The 15,831-nt window shown below is 36.2% G+C and overlaps 1 protein-coding gene across 20 annotated transcripts in view; it reads left to right on the top strand.

Annotated features, from left to right (window-relative positions):
* The window catches only part of PSD3 (pleckstrin and Sec7 domain containing 3), a 780,457-nt gene that overhangs the window by 690,832 nt on the left and 73,794 nt on the right, over positions 1-15,831 (top strand). For all 20 annotated transcript variants that reach the window (XM_053216464.1, XM_053216461.1, XM_053216462.1 and 17 more), the window contains 2 exons: positions 11,549-11,706; positions 14,788-14,932. In XM_053216464.1, coding sequence (XP_053072439.1) covers positions 11,549-11,706; positions 14,788-14,932 — 303 coding nt within the window. The remainder of the gene's footprint in view (positions 1-11,548; positions 11,707-14,787; positions 14,933-15,831) is intronic.

Raw genomic sequence — 15,831 nt, 5'->3', positions numbered from 1 at the left:
CAGTCAGTTTTTCATCTCAGTTGTAGCATTTTTTATTTCAGCCTGACTAATTTTTAGGTCTTTGATCCCTGTAGTAGGGTTTTCCTGTGTCTTCTATGCTTTTTTCAAGCTCAGGTCATAGTCTTATGACTGTTGTTCTAAATTGTTCAGATATATTCCTTATATGTCTTTTCATCAAGACCCTGGCTATGATTTCTTCTTGACTTTTCTTTTGAGGAGGATTCCTCTGCCTTGTCATTTTGGCTACATTTCTGGGTTTTAAATGTTTTGAAATCTTGTTATATTTCCTACACCGGGGAGTACTGCTATAATCAAAAAGGATCATATACTGTCCAGGGAAGAAACAGAAGTATTTCTGGTGTATGCTGTGTGCACTCTGCTGTTGCATTTTGGCTGCTCTTTCCCATTGATAAGTCCTCTAGAGCTCCTCCTTGCTTGCAGTGTGGAGCATTTGGACCTTTAACCAGGTGTGCTTTGATTTGTTTGTCAAAATAAGCTTGAAGAAAAAGAAGAAAAAACAAGCCTAATTCAAAAAAAAAGAGAAAAAGAATGAAAAAAAACAAGTAATCAAAAAGCTATAATTCTCAAGACAAACAAAACAAAACAAAACAACCCAACAGGAAAGAAAGGAAGAAAACGAAAAGAAGAAAAAAAGACTGATCCAAAAAAGAGAAGGAAATGAAAAAACAAACAACTATAACCCTGATTCCAATAGGAAAAAAAGGAAGAAGAAAAAAATAAGCCTTGGTCCTATTTCCACCAGAAGATGTTCTGAAGCACTCTATTTTCAGTACACTGGTGCATTCAGGGTGCTGCTGTGCTGGTGTTCTAGAGGAGTGGCCTTCTCTACTCATTCTAAGTTAGTTCTGCCATAGTAAATAAGCAGTTGCAGGCACAGAGGGGTGAGGTTTGATGTAAATGGGTCCCACCTCCACTGAGGGCCACTCTGTTCTTGAAGTCCCACCATGTTGGTATTGAGAGGGAAAATGGCACTACCTACTCTCTAGTCTGTGGATGGGATCTTACAGCCCCACTGTTCAGGAAGCCCTTACAGAATAGTGAGGATAGTCAGTGTGTCTTGTGCCACAGCTCTCCTGCATTTTTTATTTGGTGTGTCGCTGGGTTTCAAAACTCAAAGTCTAGAGGACCCAGCACTGTGTGGATTCACCCCCCTTCTCCAGAATAGAATTTCTCCACATTGTGTCTGATGTCCTTTGTCCCAGAAAAACAGTCCCCCACCTGCACAATACTCAGAATCTATGGTGTAGCACAGTGAAAAGCAGCAACCAAGTTTTCTGTCCTGTGTGTGCACCTTTGTCCCCCATCAGTGGAAGCCCTGGAGATCCTTATACCATGTTCTGCACTCCCAGGCCAGCTCTCTCCTCCTCAGAAGCACATGCCACAGCTCTGCTTAGGAGAAAATCATATACTTCCTAAACCTCCAGAGTTTGTGCTCCAAATGCTGTTTGCAAAAAACAAAAACAAAAACTTACTGCACTTAGTACCTCTCACTCCCCCATGATCCAGAGAGATTGTCCTCTTGTGCAAACCCAGTACCGCACTCTCTAAACCCCTCTATCTTTCTCCCGCTCCACAGCATGCTCTGTTTTTCTCTCCCCAAGTTCTGTTCCATACACCTCACACCTGCCACACTGTCTCCATCCAGTGGTGGAGATCCTTCTGCCAGTCTTCAGATCTTTTTCCTGGGTGTCCCAAGTGATCTGACCTCTATCCAGCTGTGTTTGAAGGACAAGAAATGCCCAGGGTCCCATTTATCCACTATCTTAACTCCTCCCTCAAATTTATTCTAGTTCTAATAGTTTTTGGTTGAGTGTTTAGGATTTTCTATATATACTATCATGTCATCTGCAAATGGAGACATTTACCTCTTCTTTACCAATTTGGATGTTCTTTTTTTTTTTTTCCTTATTACCATGACTGGGTCTCCTAGGTCTCCTGATATTATATTGAATGAAAGTGACAGGAGTGAGCATCCCTGTTTCTGATTTTTGAGGAAAAGCTTTTAGTTTTTTATCATTGACTCTGAAATTAGCTATAGGTTTTTCATATGTGGACTTTATTATGTCGAGGTATGTGCCCTCTATACCCTCTATACCAGTTTGTTGAGAGTTTTTATCATAAACAGATATTGAATTGTGTCAATGCTTTCTCTGCATCTATTGAGATGATAGTATGATTTCTATCCTCTTTTTATTAATATGGTGTATCATGATGATTAATTTGCTAAGACTGCAAGATCCTTGCAATCCTGGAATAAATCCCTCTTGATCATTATGTATGTTCCTTTTAATGTATTGCTGAATTCAGTTTACTACTATTTTGTTGAGGGTATTTGCATCTATGTTCATCAGACATATTGGCCTGTAATTGTCTCTTTCTGTGTTGTCTTTTGTTTTGTTTTTAGGTTATGTTGACCTCATAAAAGTAAAACTTTCAAAGTGTTCTTTATTCTTCAGTTTTTTGGAACAGTTCGAGGATAGTTATTAACTCTTCTTAAATGTTTTATAGAATTTACCTCTGAAGCCATCTGGTCCTAAAGTTTTGTTCGAGGTGAATTTTTCTATTACTGGTTCAATGCTATTACTAGTAATTGGTCTGTTCACATTTTCTGTTTCTTCTTGATTCAGTCTTGAAATATTGTATGTTTCTAGGAATTTATCCATTTCTCCTAGGTTGTCCCCTTTATTCGCACGTAATTTTTCATAGTAGTCTGTTACAATCCTTTGTGTTTCTGTGGTATAAGTTACAACTTCTCTCATTTCTGATTTTATTGATTTGGGCTGTTTTTTCTCTTCATGAGTCTGGCTCAGAGTTTTTCAACTTAGTATTTCTTTTCAGAGAACTGCCTTTAGTTTCATTGATCTTTTCTATTGTTTTTTTTTCTTTTTTTACTTTCTATTTCATTTATTTCCACATTGACCTTTATTATTTCCTTCCTTCTATGACCTATGGGTTTTGTTCTTCTTTTTCTAGTTCCTTCAGGTATAATGTTAGATTATTCATTTGAGACTTTTCTTGTTTTTTGAAGTGGACCTACATCACTGTAAACTTTTTTATTAGAACTTCTTTGTTGCATACAATTGTTTTGAACTGTTGTGTTTTCACAACACATTTGCTTCCAGTTATTTTTTTCTTATCTATTTTCTTTAGCCTGTAAGTGTTTCTTGTTGTTGTTGTTTCCCAGTTTTTTTCTTATAATTTCATCCCTAAAGCAACCTTACAAGCAAGCCCCAGTGGTATCCCAAACAGTCCCTACCAAGTCCAACCCTGGTGCCAAGCCCAGGGAGCCTAGCTCCCACCTCAGGGCAGCCAACCCAATGGCACTGCTCTCCCTGCCCTCTTCCTGCCCTCAGGCATCCTAGGCAGTTGGATTAGTATCTTGTTTTTTAATCCATTCAGCCCCCCTGTGTCTTTTTTATTGGAGCATTTAGTCCATTTACATGTAAAGTAATTATTGATATATATGTACTTATTGTCATTTTGTTTGTTGTTTTCTGTTTGTTTTTGTAGTTCTTCTCTGTTCCTTTCTCTGGCCATTGTCTGTTGGATTTTGTGATTTTCCTTGGTGTTTGTATTCCTTTCTCTTTATTTATTTATTTATTTATTTATTTTTTTGTATTTATTACAGGTTTTTGGTTTGTGGTTACCATAAGGTTCGTAAATAGCATTCTATATATAGCAAACTATTCTAAGTTGCAGATGGCTGAAGTTCCAGTGCAGTGGAAAAGCACTACATCCTCCCATCCCCCCAACACATTTTATATTTTTGATGTCATATTTTACATCTTATTATTTTTTATCCCTAGACTGTTTTAGGTCTAGATGATTTTCCTACTTTTGTCTTTTAACCTTCATACTAGCTATGTTAATATTTGATCCGCTACCTTTACTATATTGATCTTTAGCAGTAAGATTGTTTCCTTCTTATTTTTATAGTTATGTCCTTTTCTTTTCTGCTAAAGAAGTCCCTTTAATAATTCTTGTAAGACTAGTTTGATATTGATCAACTTTTTTAGCTTTTGCTTTTCTGGGAAACACCTTACTTCTGTCTCCTATTCTGAGTGATAACCTTGCCAGATGAAAGATTCTTGGTTGTAAGTTTTTCCTTTCAATACTTTGAATATATTGTGCCACTCCCCTCTGGACTATAACGTTACTCCTGAAAAACCTGCTGGTCATTGTATGGGGTTCTCTTGAATATAACTGGTTGTTTTTATTTTACTGCTTTTAAGGTTCTCTCTTTACCTGTTGACACTTTATTATGTGTATTGGAATGGGCCTTTTTGGGTTCATCTTTTTTGAGGTTCTCTGCTTCCTGGACTTGGATATCTCTGTTTCATTCTCCAGATTAAGGTAATTTTCACCTATTATTTCTTCAAATAGTGTTGCTGTTCCTTTTTCACTTCTCCTTCTGGGACCCTTTTAATATGAATCTTAGTATATTAGATGTTGTTTCATGGGTCCTTTAAATTATCCTTTTCTTAAAGTTCATTTTTCTTGTGACTCTTTCAGTTACATGATTTCTGTTACCTATATTCCAAATCATTGATCCATTTTTCTGCTTCATTTAATCTGCTGCTGTTGATTCCTTCTAGTGTATTTTTCATTTTAGTTATTGTATTCTTCAGCTCTGATTGGTTTTTTATATTTCCTCTTTGTTGAAGTTCTTACTGTGTTTATCCATTCTTTTCCTAATTTCAGTGAGCATCTTTATGACCATCACTTTAGACTCGTTATCTGTTAGATTGTTTATCTCTGATTCATTTAGTTCTTCTTCTTGGGTTTTGTCTTGCTCTTTCATTTGGAATATATTCCTCTGTCTCTTAATTTTGTATAACTTTGTTTGTTTCTGTATCTTGCATAGATCAGTTACATCTCCAAGTTTTGAAGGAGTAGTCTTATGCAGAAGGTGTCCTATGGGGTCCAATAGTGCAAATCTTGGTCATCCAAGCCCTTGTGTTGGCAGTGTGAACACTCCTCTTATGGCTGAGTCATGACTGGCACAGACTCACTGTTATACAGGACTCAGCATGGCTGTCTATGAGGCTTGGCTATGACTGCTATGGGCATGCTGGCAAATGGGGTTGACCCCCAGCCCATCTGACTAGGCATCCTGGCTGTGACTGCTGCAAGCATGCTGGTGTGCTGGGTTGGCCCCAGCACAGCTAGCTTAGAGGCGTGGCTATGACAGCTGTAGGAGTGTTGATGGGCAGGACAGCTCTCTGGTACAGCTGGATGTGAGCTAAGCTATGACTGTTGTAGATGCTCTGGTGTGCAGTGTCCCTGGGTTGGGGGTGTGGCTCACTGGTGCTGGTGAGGCCACCAGCATGTCTGGTGGGGCAGGGAGCCACCTAGGAGGAGTGCTAGGCTGGGGGAGGCAGTTTGGCAGTGCAAGTCCACAGGTGAATGTTAGCACTGGGTGAATGGTGTTAGCATAGTAGATGGAGAGTGTCAGAAATGGTTCTTGCCAGCCCTTCCATTCCTAGAGAATGTTCCTCTGACAGATCCCTGCCTCTCTCACACATGCTAAAATTAGTTAATAGATCTCCTCAGTTTAACCCAGGTACTTTTAAAACTGCTGACTATGTGCTAGGATTTGGAGCAAGTGAGTTGTGTGTGAACCTTTTAAAGTAACAGCTTCCTACTTTCTTCTGGCTATCCCAGACCTAAACTCCAAATGATTTTCAAAACAGACATTATGGGTGATTATCTTTCCAGTACAGATCCCCTGGGCTATGGAGCTCAATGTGTGGCTTGGAACCCTCCTTCCTCAGGGAGGGCCCTCTTTGATTCTGAAATCCCTTTCTCTGTGGGTCACTGAACCAAAGGTATGGTTCCTAACTAGACAGCATCTCCACCCCTCCTACCGAACTCTTTGTGGACATTTTGTTTGTTTTCTTTATATCCTTAGTTGTAAATGATCTGTTCTGCTTTTCTTCAGTTTCTTCTCAGAGATAGTAGTTCTATATATAGTTGTAGCTTTTGGTATGTTCATGGAAGGGGTGAGCTCAGGATCTTCCTACTCCATTATCTTGATCCTCTCCTATTTTTCCTTATTTTTTTTTTCATAGTAAAGTGATATTAGTACCAACTAGAAAAACAGAAGTTTGTAAGACTTAAGATTCCTAGACTTCAGTTCCATCCTCACTATGGATCTTGCCTTCCATTTCTGTCCTGTGCAATATTTTACTTCCAATGTAAGGTAAACTGGCAGTGTATCTCAGAGTTTAGAAACTGCCCTGGAATAGAGTCCTGTTCAGCCACAATGGTACAGTTGTCCTACATTGATGACTACTGTTAGCTTTTATGTAGGACTATAATAAATGTTGCATTTTAAAATTTCTTGCACTTTTATAGCAGTCTAAGGATGTCATCCTTCAGGCTTGGTTTTAAAGGAAAATATCAGCAGGGGTGCCTGGGTGCCTCAGTCGGTTAAGTGTTCGATTCTTGATTTCAACTCAGGTCATGATCTCATGGTACGTGGTATTGAGCCCTGCATCAGGCTCTGTGCTGAGAGCATGGAGCCTGCGTGGGATGCTCTCTCTCCCTCTCTGTCTCTGCCCCTCCCCCATTTGCATATGCTTGCACTCTCTTTCTCAAAATAAGTAAACATTTAAAAAATAAATAAAATATCCGCACAGACAATATTTTCTAAGAATATTTAATTGCTCCAGGCTTCACGGTTGAAGTCATTCATTAATAGCTATCAATTGGTCTTATGTTTCTCATTCAACCTACAGCACTTTGTTAGACATCATGATATAGGTGGGAGTTTAACTGATAAGAGCAGTTGTAATCATCCCATGTGGTATTTATGGAATGAGAAAAGATGAAAGACAGTGGCAGAACTGACATCTGGAGGATAGTTGAAAGAGGAGATAACAAAACACTGCTCAGAGAGGTAGGAGAGAAACAAGGAGTGTATTGTAACATAAGCAAAGGAAGAATTTCAAGAATTTTGTTGAATTCCTTGGGTGCCATATGGTAAGAACTAACAATAATTTCTCGAAATTTTCAATTAGGTGGTCATTGATGACCTTTGCCAGAGCGGTTTTAGTAAAATGTAGAAATGGATTCCAAATTGCAGTGGGTTAAAGGATAAACTGGAAATTAATACATAGAAACAGCTAACTTATCATACATAAAAGAAAAGAGGTGATACCAGAGGAGAAAGCAGTATTTAGAAGAAACAATTATCTTACAATGATAAGAGAGACTTTGAATATATTTATAGGCTTTGAGGAAGAAGCCAGTAGATAGAGAACGATTAAAAATATAGAAGAAAAATAATGATCCATGAAATAAGCTCCTAAGAAAGGTATGTGGAGGATGATCTGAGAACACAAGATTCTTCTGTTTCAGAAAGAAAGGAGATAAAAATGGTCACCAAATATTTTTTTTATGGAGTAGTAAGCAGAAAGTTTTATATTTACAAGTTTGACCTTATATAAGGCCAACCCTGTTACTAAGAAATTATTAGAAATTATACCAGCCAGGGGCACCTGGGTGGCTTAGTTGGTTGAGCATCTGACTTTGGCTCAGGTCATGATCTCATGGTTTGTGAGTTCAAGCCCCACATCAGTCTCACTGCTGTCAGCACAGAGCCTGCTTTAGATCCTCTGTCCCCCTCTCCCTCTGCCCCTTTCCCCCTCAAAAATTAATAAAACATTTTAAAAAACAAAAAAATTATACCAGCTAGAATTTGAGTGGTTACTATATGCTGTGAACATTAAGAGTTTAACAAACAGTATCTCATTTAACTTCCTCCTACTACTTTATGAGGGAAGTATTATCACTGCTTCTCAAGCTTAGAAAATGAAGCTTAATGACTTTAATTAACCTAAGGTCACAAAAACATTAAGTATTATATTAGAACTAGTCATTTGAACCTAGACAGTTCTAACTCTAGGCAACTATGCTCTTAGCCACAGTTTTAATGACTTGGGGTGTTGAAGAGAATGGCGAACATTTGGCAGAATGCAACAGAGACTATCATGGATGTGTGAAAGATTTGTCTGGGGGCACCTGGGTTGCTCAGTCAGTTAAGCATCTGACTCTTGATTTCAGCTCAGGTCATGAACTTGCGGTTTGTGAGTTCGAGCCCTGTATCAGGTTCCTTGCTGACAGCATAGAGCCTACTTGGGACTCTCTCTCTCCCTCTTTCTGCCCCTCCCTCACTCATGCTATCTCTCAAAATAAATTAAAAATTTTAAAAAAATTATTAAAAAAAAAAAAAAAAGAATTGTCTGTTGGCACTAAGTGCAGCAATAGCTAGAGACCAGAAATGTGTGTGCTGTCACACATCTGTACAACTGGGTTCAGTATTTCTAGCAGCAGTTTGCAGCCCAAGTGAATAATCATATTGGGGTAGGAATTCTTTCATTTGAAACTGGGTACATGAGAATATTAAGGCATAGCCTACCAAAAATTCCTAAATTCTAAAGATAAAAAGAAACCTGTATAAGATTCCTAACAGAAAATACAGTAAAATGGAAAAAAAAAAAAAGAATCAGACTAGCTTTGGACTTTTGTAAAACTGGAAGGTAGATGACAGTAGACTAGCATCTACAGATACTGAGTGGAAGGGGACTGCAACCAAGAGTTCTATACCTGTCAAAGAAAGTGAAAGATATTTTTAAATAAAGACTACAGTAGATCATTCACCTGAGAAAAATACTCGAAAGGAGAGAAAATAACCAAGGGATGAGAAAACACTTTAAGATAGAGGAAAGATAGAAAGTAAGTGAGCAATTAGATCTAAAAGAATAAGGAGAGACTCAGTGAATGTGTAATATAAGTACAAAGTAAGGTTTTTTAAAATAGAAAATGCATAATATCAAGTAATTTTAATAATATTGCAGAACAAACATAATAAAGTATTTCAGCAAAGTTTAGGATTAATGAGAAGGAGGGAGGGAAGCGAAATGATTTTTAAAATCTTACCTTGTTGATGTTGACTATTAGAGAAATAGAACATTTTTATGGGAGAGAGCATTTTAAGTTTCTATCTTATGTAACTAAGCACTACTAGATAAAGAACATTTTAAAATAATAAATAGCCGATCATTTAAGGAAGATAACAATCATAAACCTAAATACATCAAATAACATAGCAACTAAAATGTGAACAAGAACTATTAGAAATGCAAATAGAATTTAAAATACAATATAGTGAAAGAGAGAGGTCAGTATATTTGTCTCAATGGGATGAACATTTAGAAAAAATGGTGTAGGAATATAGAGGGATTGAATCAATAAATTTATCTCTTAATGCATACTCATCCCTCAGAGAATAATTTTTTTTCTGTGTGTCCATGGAACATTAACAAAAGTCAAATGTGGTTTGAAAACCTTAACAAATTACCCTTAACAAATTTTGAAGAAATAAAATGGGTTTTACAGACTGCTGTAAAATCTCTGGTCACAAGCCAATAAAATTAGAGATATATAATGATAAATAACTAAAACCTTAGGTAACTTTAAACTCAAGAAACATACTCTTTGACATGACTAAGATCAAAGAAGAGATCAAAAAATAAAACTGCAAACTATCTAGAGAACAATGAAAAAGTACTCTTCATTCTCAAACTACGTGTAACCTGTACTCAGAAGAAAAATTATAGCCTTAAATTCTTTCTTAATTAAAAAAGTAATAGGAAAAACAAAAGGACTAAGTAATCATCTTAAATTCAAACAAGAAATTAAATCAAAAAGAAACTAGTGAGAAGGGATTAAGATAATTCTAGGCCAAGTCATGGACCTAGAATATCAAAAAAGGTTCATAGAAATTTCTAAGCTGATCTCTGTGCATACTCCAATATCAAGTGTTAGAGATCAGTATGTATGGAAATGGAGGTAGCGTATAAATTCTCTGAAGATCATTTTGTTCGTGGTCTTTTATCCCCACTCCCCATTATTTATCTACTTCAGATTCCTATCTGGACTTAAGTGTAAGTTAAATCGAATGGATGGTCAGCTATGCAGGGTTCTATTGTAGCATGATCCTAAGGCTGATGGGGACCTCTTCCTCTAGTTGATACCTCCCTGAGGAAATTTGTGAATCTTTGGAATGCTAAAAAGAAAAATCTCATTTAGAAAAGACAGGACCCCAAAACATAACTAGATTACAGTTTTCTGCGTTAATGGGAATTATAGAATAGATATATGTAAATATATTGTATTTAACTTAAGATTTCTTTTTATTTTTTCTTTCTTCATTATACTTCTGTAGATAACTGTCCATTGTCAACAGGAGTTCTTAATCTCTGAAGCTTAATAAAATACACTTGTTGCAATCTTAAAATAGAATCTACTCCCAAAGCCAAGAACACTCTGTATACACTGTATACACTGGCTAACTTGACAATAAATTATATTTTAAAAATCATAAAATAAAGTATTCATAAGCTAAAAAGAAAAGAAATTTCATCATTTAATATCATTTAATTTCATCATTAAATATCATTTAATATTATAAATCTGGGTAATCTTTATACTCCAATTTGTATTTACTGTGTATTTGAGGTTTCCCTTACCTTTGTCTCTCATCACTGTCACTGACTGATCATTAAGGACAAACAGCTGCTGTTTATTTCTGACTCAGTTTTAATTAATAGCAATAATACATTTGAATTGCTTGATTTGTGGCAGGGTTGGGGGAAGGAAGTAGGAGGAATGAGAACGTGTAATTGTTTTTTTGGAAATGTAAAACCAGGCTGTGATAAGAGAATAGGCAATATCTTCCTTAAGGATTTGCTACTAATTAGGTGAGAGGGCTGTATGTTCTTGTGTGTTTTCTTTATAGAAGTGCAAGTTTTTTTAGCATCATGTCTGACAATATATGGGAAGAGGGAAGAGGAGACCTTAAACACTAGAAAACATATCCTAAAACATTTTTGCAGTGTCTACTGTATTTAATTAATTTTGAGGTCCTTTTGTTATTCTATTGGACCTGGAAAAACTATAGACATAAAAATATGATATTAATAATCAAATTTGCTTTAAAGTCTTGTTATTCTACTAGTTGGGATTTTCTATTGTTAGTTTGGAGGGAAGCCATACGGAAAACCTTTATAAATTCTGTAGTGTATAATTCGTGCCCAAATATAAAATTGCATCTTCATATGGCACTTTCCTTTTTATATCTATAATAGGGTTAAGCCTTCTCCTGATTATTAAACTGATTTTCCCTCTTTTCTTTCAAAGAACCGTTGGAGGAATCATTTTATTTTACTTTTGATTTTTCTTTTGATAATATTAGACTCAAAAAAAAGTAGGAAGAAAATATAGTATCTTTAGAGCTAAGAACACAATGGCAAGGTTTTCACCATCAGTAAAATTCTCTTGATGGGTACCTGAAGTAGCAAAGAGTTGTTTTTACACCATTTCACTATTTCCATGCCTTCATGGATTTTCTAATTTGTTTTTCTTTTAGTTTTAGGGGTTTTTTTCTTATCATAAAAAGAGAAGATGAAATCTGAATATGATCTTGTCTTAGCTTTCTTTGTATCCATCTATCCATCTGTAGGATGAATATAAACCTGAAAAGGCCCTGTCTGAAGAGGATTTGAAAAACGCCGTGAGTGTGCATCATGCGCTGGCATCCAAGGCCATAGACTACGAGAAGAAGCCGAATGTACTTAAACTTAAAACTGCCGACTGGAGGGTCTTGCTTTTTCAAGCTCAGTATGTTTCACTGGTTTGATTTGGTTTGGCTTTTTAGTTTGCATAACACCACTTTATACCGAGAAATAGAATCAGGATCTTCAGGGGAAATTTTTCATGTTGGATTCGAAGTCATTAATTGGTTACACAAGAGGGACAAATGCCTAAGAAAACTAGAATCAGAAATAGAAACTCTAAGTTCAATTTTTTTGTGTTGCTATAAGGCAGCCCTGTGACTTTTAGTCAACCACAAACCATCTATAGAAGTTAATATTTTATGAATAAAATACAAGGGTTGTACAATGTAAGTTTTATCACACAGAGAGTAAAATAGACCTGGATTCAAATTACCATTTCCTAGCTCTTCATCCTGGCATGTAATTTAACTTCTTTGAATCTTAGCTTGTCATTAGGGCAGATGATAATGTTTATTTCATAAGGTTCTAATGAGAATTACATGAGATCAAGTGTATATATAAAGTACTTCATACAGTGCCTGGCATATAGAAACTGTTCAATAAGTGTAGATTTCCATTTTGTTCCCTCTCTCTTCTTTCTCTTCCTGAGCTCTAATAGTCTGTGATTAAACTAGAGGAAAAAGATAAAATTATATTGTGGGCAAGAAATTGGGATGGATTGCCAGTTCAATAAGGGGTCCATGACAACTTTCACATTAGAAGTGGAGCCTTTCACACAGAGAATTCTGGATTTGTGAAGTGAGAAACTTTGCATTTTCAGAACTGAGCCTCTACAAAAGGAATATTTATAGGAGTACACACCATCAGTGTCTGTGTCAGTGTTAATTCTTCATGCTTTGCACAGAACCTGAGCTTGACTTCAGAATCACTCCCAACACTACCAATTGACTGCATTTGGCATTGGAATTAAAATTTAACATCAAGATAGTGAACACAAGTATCTGCATACCTGTTGATCAAAGCAATGTAAGATCAAAAAAAGAAATAAGAACAGCAGCAAGTACTCTGGTGATTTGTGAATGTTGAATTTCCAGAGGTATGAAATTGCTGACATCAGGTGAGGAGGAAGTTGTAAGGAAATCCAAGTTTCACAGGATTTTTTTTTAGCATGGGAGTAAGACAGCTTTAACACCACAGAGGGACTCATAGCCAGATGTATAATTACAGCTATTAGTCATCAGAGTCCTTCAAATTATTCTGTTCCCCAACATTTTTTAATGTAAAATACCAAGTATGATAACTAAGAAGTTGTAATTACTTCAGATAGAAGTGTTGCAGAAATCAATGAATTGAATTAACAGAGGCAAAGAAATCAGATTATAGAAAGATATGGGGTGCAAAGAGGAATTGATACCTAGTGTGGTCTTAGGTTAGTGTGGTTTCTCAGAGTAATCCATAAAGGAAATGATTTTAGATGGGCTGACATTCTGTCTACCTTAATCTGTCCTGACTCATCCTCCCATTCATTTATAAATTCACAAATATTTATTGAGTGCTGCCAGTCAGTGCTGGTCTTTGCAAATATATAACATACAAGTTAAAAGTATGTTAAAAGTTGAAAGTATGTTAATGAAATCAGATGATTTCTACATCCTTTCAGGTGGATTTTTAACATCCTTTTGGAAAGTTCTTTACATACCATTAATCTCACTTGTGTGAAGTACATAATTCAATAATTTTCAGCAAATTTACAGAATTGTGCCACCATCACCACAATCCAGTTTGGAACATTTTCATCACCCCAAAGAGATCCTCCATGCCCATTTTGTAGTCACCCCCCATTTCACCACCAACCCTGGATACCACTAATCTCCTTTGTGTCTCTATGGTATTGCCTTTTCTGGATTTTTCATGTATGTGGAACATATAGTATGAAATGTATCTGGCTTTTTTTCACTTACCATAAAGTTTTGGGGGTTCACCATGTTATAACATGTATCTGCCCTTCATGCCTTTATTACCAAGTAGTATTCCACTGTATGGATATATATTACATTTTTCTTTTATTCATTCATGAGTTGACAGACATTTGGATTGTTTCCCCTTTTTGACTTTTATAAATAGTGCTGCTGTCACTCTTAACAATAGCCAAATTATGGAAAGAGCCTAAATGCCCATCAACTGATGAATGGATAAAGAAACTGTGGTTTATATACACAATGGAGTACTATGTGGCAATGAGAAAGAATGAAATATGGCCCTTTGTAGCAACGTGGACGGAACTGGAGAGTGTGATGCTAAGTGAAATAAGCCATACAGAGAAAGACAGATACCACATGTTTTCACTCTTCTGTGGATCCTGAGAAACTTAACAGGAACCCATGGGGGAGGGGAAGGGAAAAAAAAAAGAGAGAGAGAGAGAGGTTAGAGTGGGAGAGAGCCAAAGCATAAGAGACTCTTAAAAACTGAGAACAAACTGAGGGTTGATGGGGGGTGGGAGGGAGGAGAGGGTGGGTGATGGGTATTAAAGAGGGCATCTTTTGGGATGAGCACTGGGTGTTGTATGGAAACCAATTTGACAATAAATTTCATATATTTAATAAATAAATAAATAAATAGTGCTGCTGTGAACATTCACATGTAGATCTTTCTGTGCCTATATGTTTTTATTTCTCTTGGGTGTATTCCTAGGAATAGAACTGCTGGATTGTATGATAAATTTATATAGTTAACTTTTCAAGAAAACTGTCAAAGCTACTTTCCAAGTGGTTGTTTCCTTTTATATTCCTTTTAAATTCTATCAATTTGTTCCTCAGTTGGATTTTAAAATTGAATTATGTGATAGAAAGAGGAGCTAATTTTTAAATTAATGTTTGACTGAGTCTAGTATCAAACAAAGTAGGGGTTTAATATTTATTGTCGAGTGATTTTGCTTTTTTTCCCCTTCTGTTTCCTTGAGGAATAATCACAGCCTTATATTGTAATGATCATCGGTTCCAGGGCCTTTTATTACTATGGTAATTGCTGTTGAAAATGTTTATCTCAGTGAAATTTTATCAAGGATCAATTACCAAGAAATATAAATGACTTTATGTAACATTTTAAATCAATAATGAGAAATGGGCAAGGTGTGATACACTTAGATAGAGTAATACCCTGATGTAAATTTATCTGTTTCTCATAGGAGTGCAGAGGAAATGCAAGGATGGATAAACAAAATTAATTGTGTTGCAGCTGTATTTTCTGCACCACCATTTCCAGCAGCCATTGGATCTCAGAAGAAGTTTAGTCGTCCACTTCTGCCTGCTACTACAACAAAATTGTCTCAGGTAAGTCATTTTGATAGTGCTTTGACTTTGGAAAAAAGCACTTTGTAAAATAATCCTACTAACATTTTCATTTAAATAATATTCCATATTTTGGCAGCAAGGATAAGACCTTGCCTTGGAAGATCTATTGCATAAACGAAGCAAAATGCAGTATACTGGGTTTTGCACTTCATATTGGAAGCTGGCACGTGGCTGACACATAGGACACATACTATGAATACGTTTCTAAAATTTATATTAGTCTATTACTCAGTCATAGAGGCCTAGTTTTTTTGTTTTTAATTTTTTTAAGTGAAATATAGTTGGCACACAATGTTACATTAATTTCACATGTACAACACAGCTCTGCCTACCATGAGCATTACCATTACATTATTACAGTAACATTGACTGTATGCTTATGCTGTACTTTTCACCCTCGTAACTTACTCATTCTATAACTAGAAGCCTATTCCTCCTACTCTCCTTCACCCATTTTGCCCATCCTCCACCCCCTTGCCCTCTAGGAACCATTAGTTCTCTGTATTTATGGGTCTGTCTCTGCTTTCGCTTATTTGTTTGTTTATTCGTTTGTTTTGTTTTTTAGATTCCACATATAAGCGAAAGTGTGTGGTATTTGTCTTTTTCTGTCTTGACTCATTTCATGTAGCGTTATACCTTCTATACACCATGGATGTTGCAAATGGCAGGCTTAGTTTTTTGGTTTTGTTTGTACTGACTCATATTTTTTAAATGAGTAGCTACTGCCAGACATCCTGGCTTGAAAACAAGCTTTTTATTCATGTATTTGTTTTTTCATTTTGCTGAGCTCTTCCCATATCCCAGGCTATATTTGATGCTGGGTATATAAGAATATTCCCAGGGATCCACTATTCACAGTACATTGGGGCAGAGACTTC

Source organism: Acinonyx jubatus, chromosome B1 (assembly GCF_027475565.1).
Source record: "Acinonyx jubatus isolate Ajub_Pintada_27869175 chromosome B1, VMU_Ajub_asm_v1.0, whole genome shotgun sequence".
Taxonomy (NCBI): Eukaryota; Metazoa; Chordata; class Mammalia; order Carnivora; family Felidae; genus Acinonyx; species Acinonyx jubatus.
Note: the sequence above shows the minus strand (reverse complement) of the source record. Positions and strands in the feature narration are given on the sequence as shown.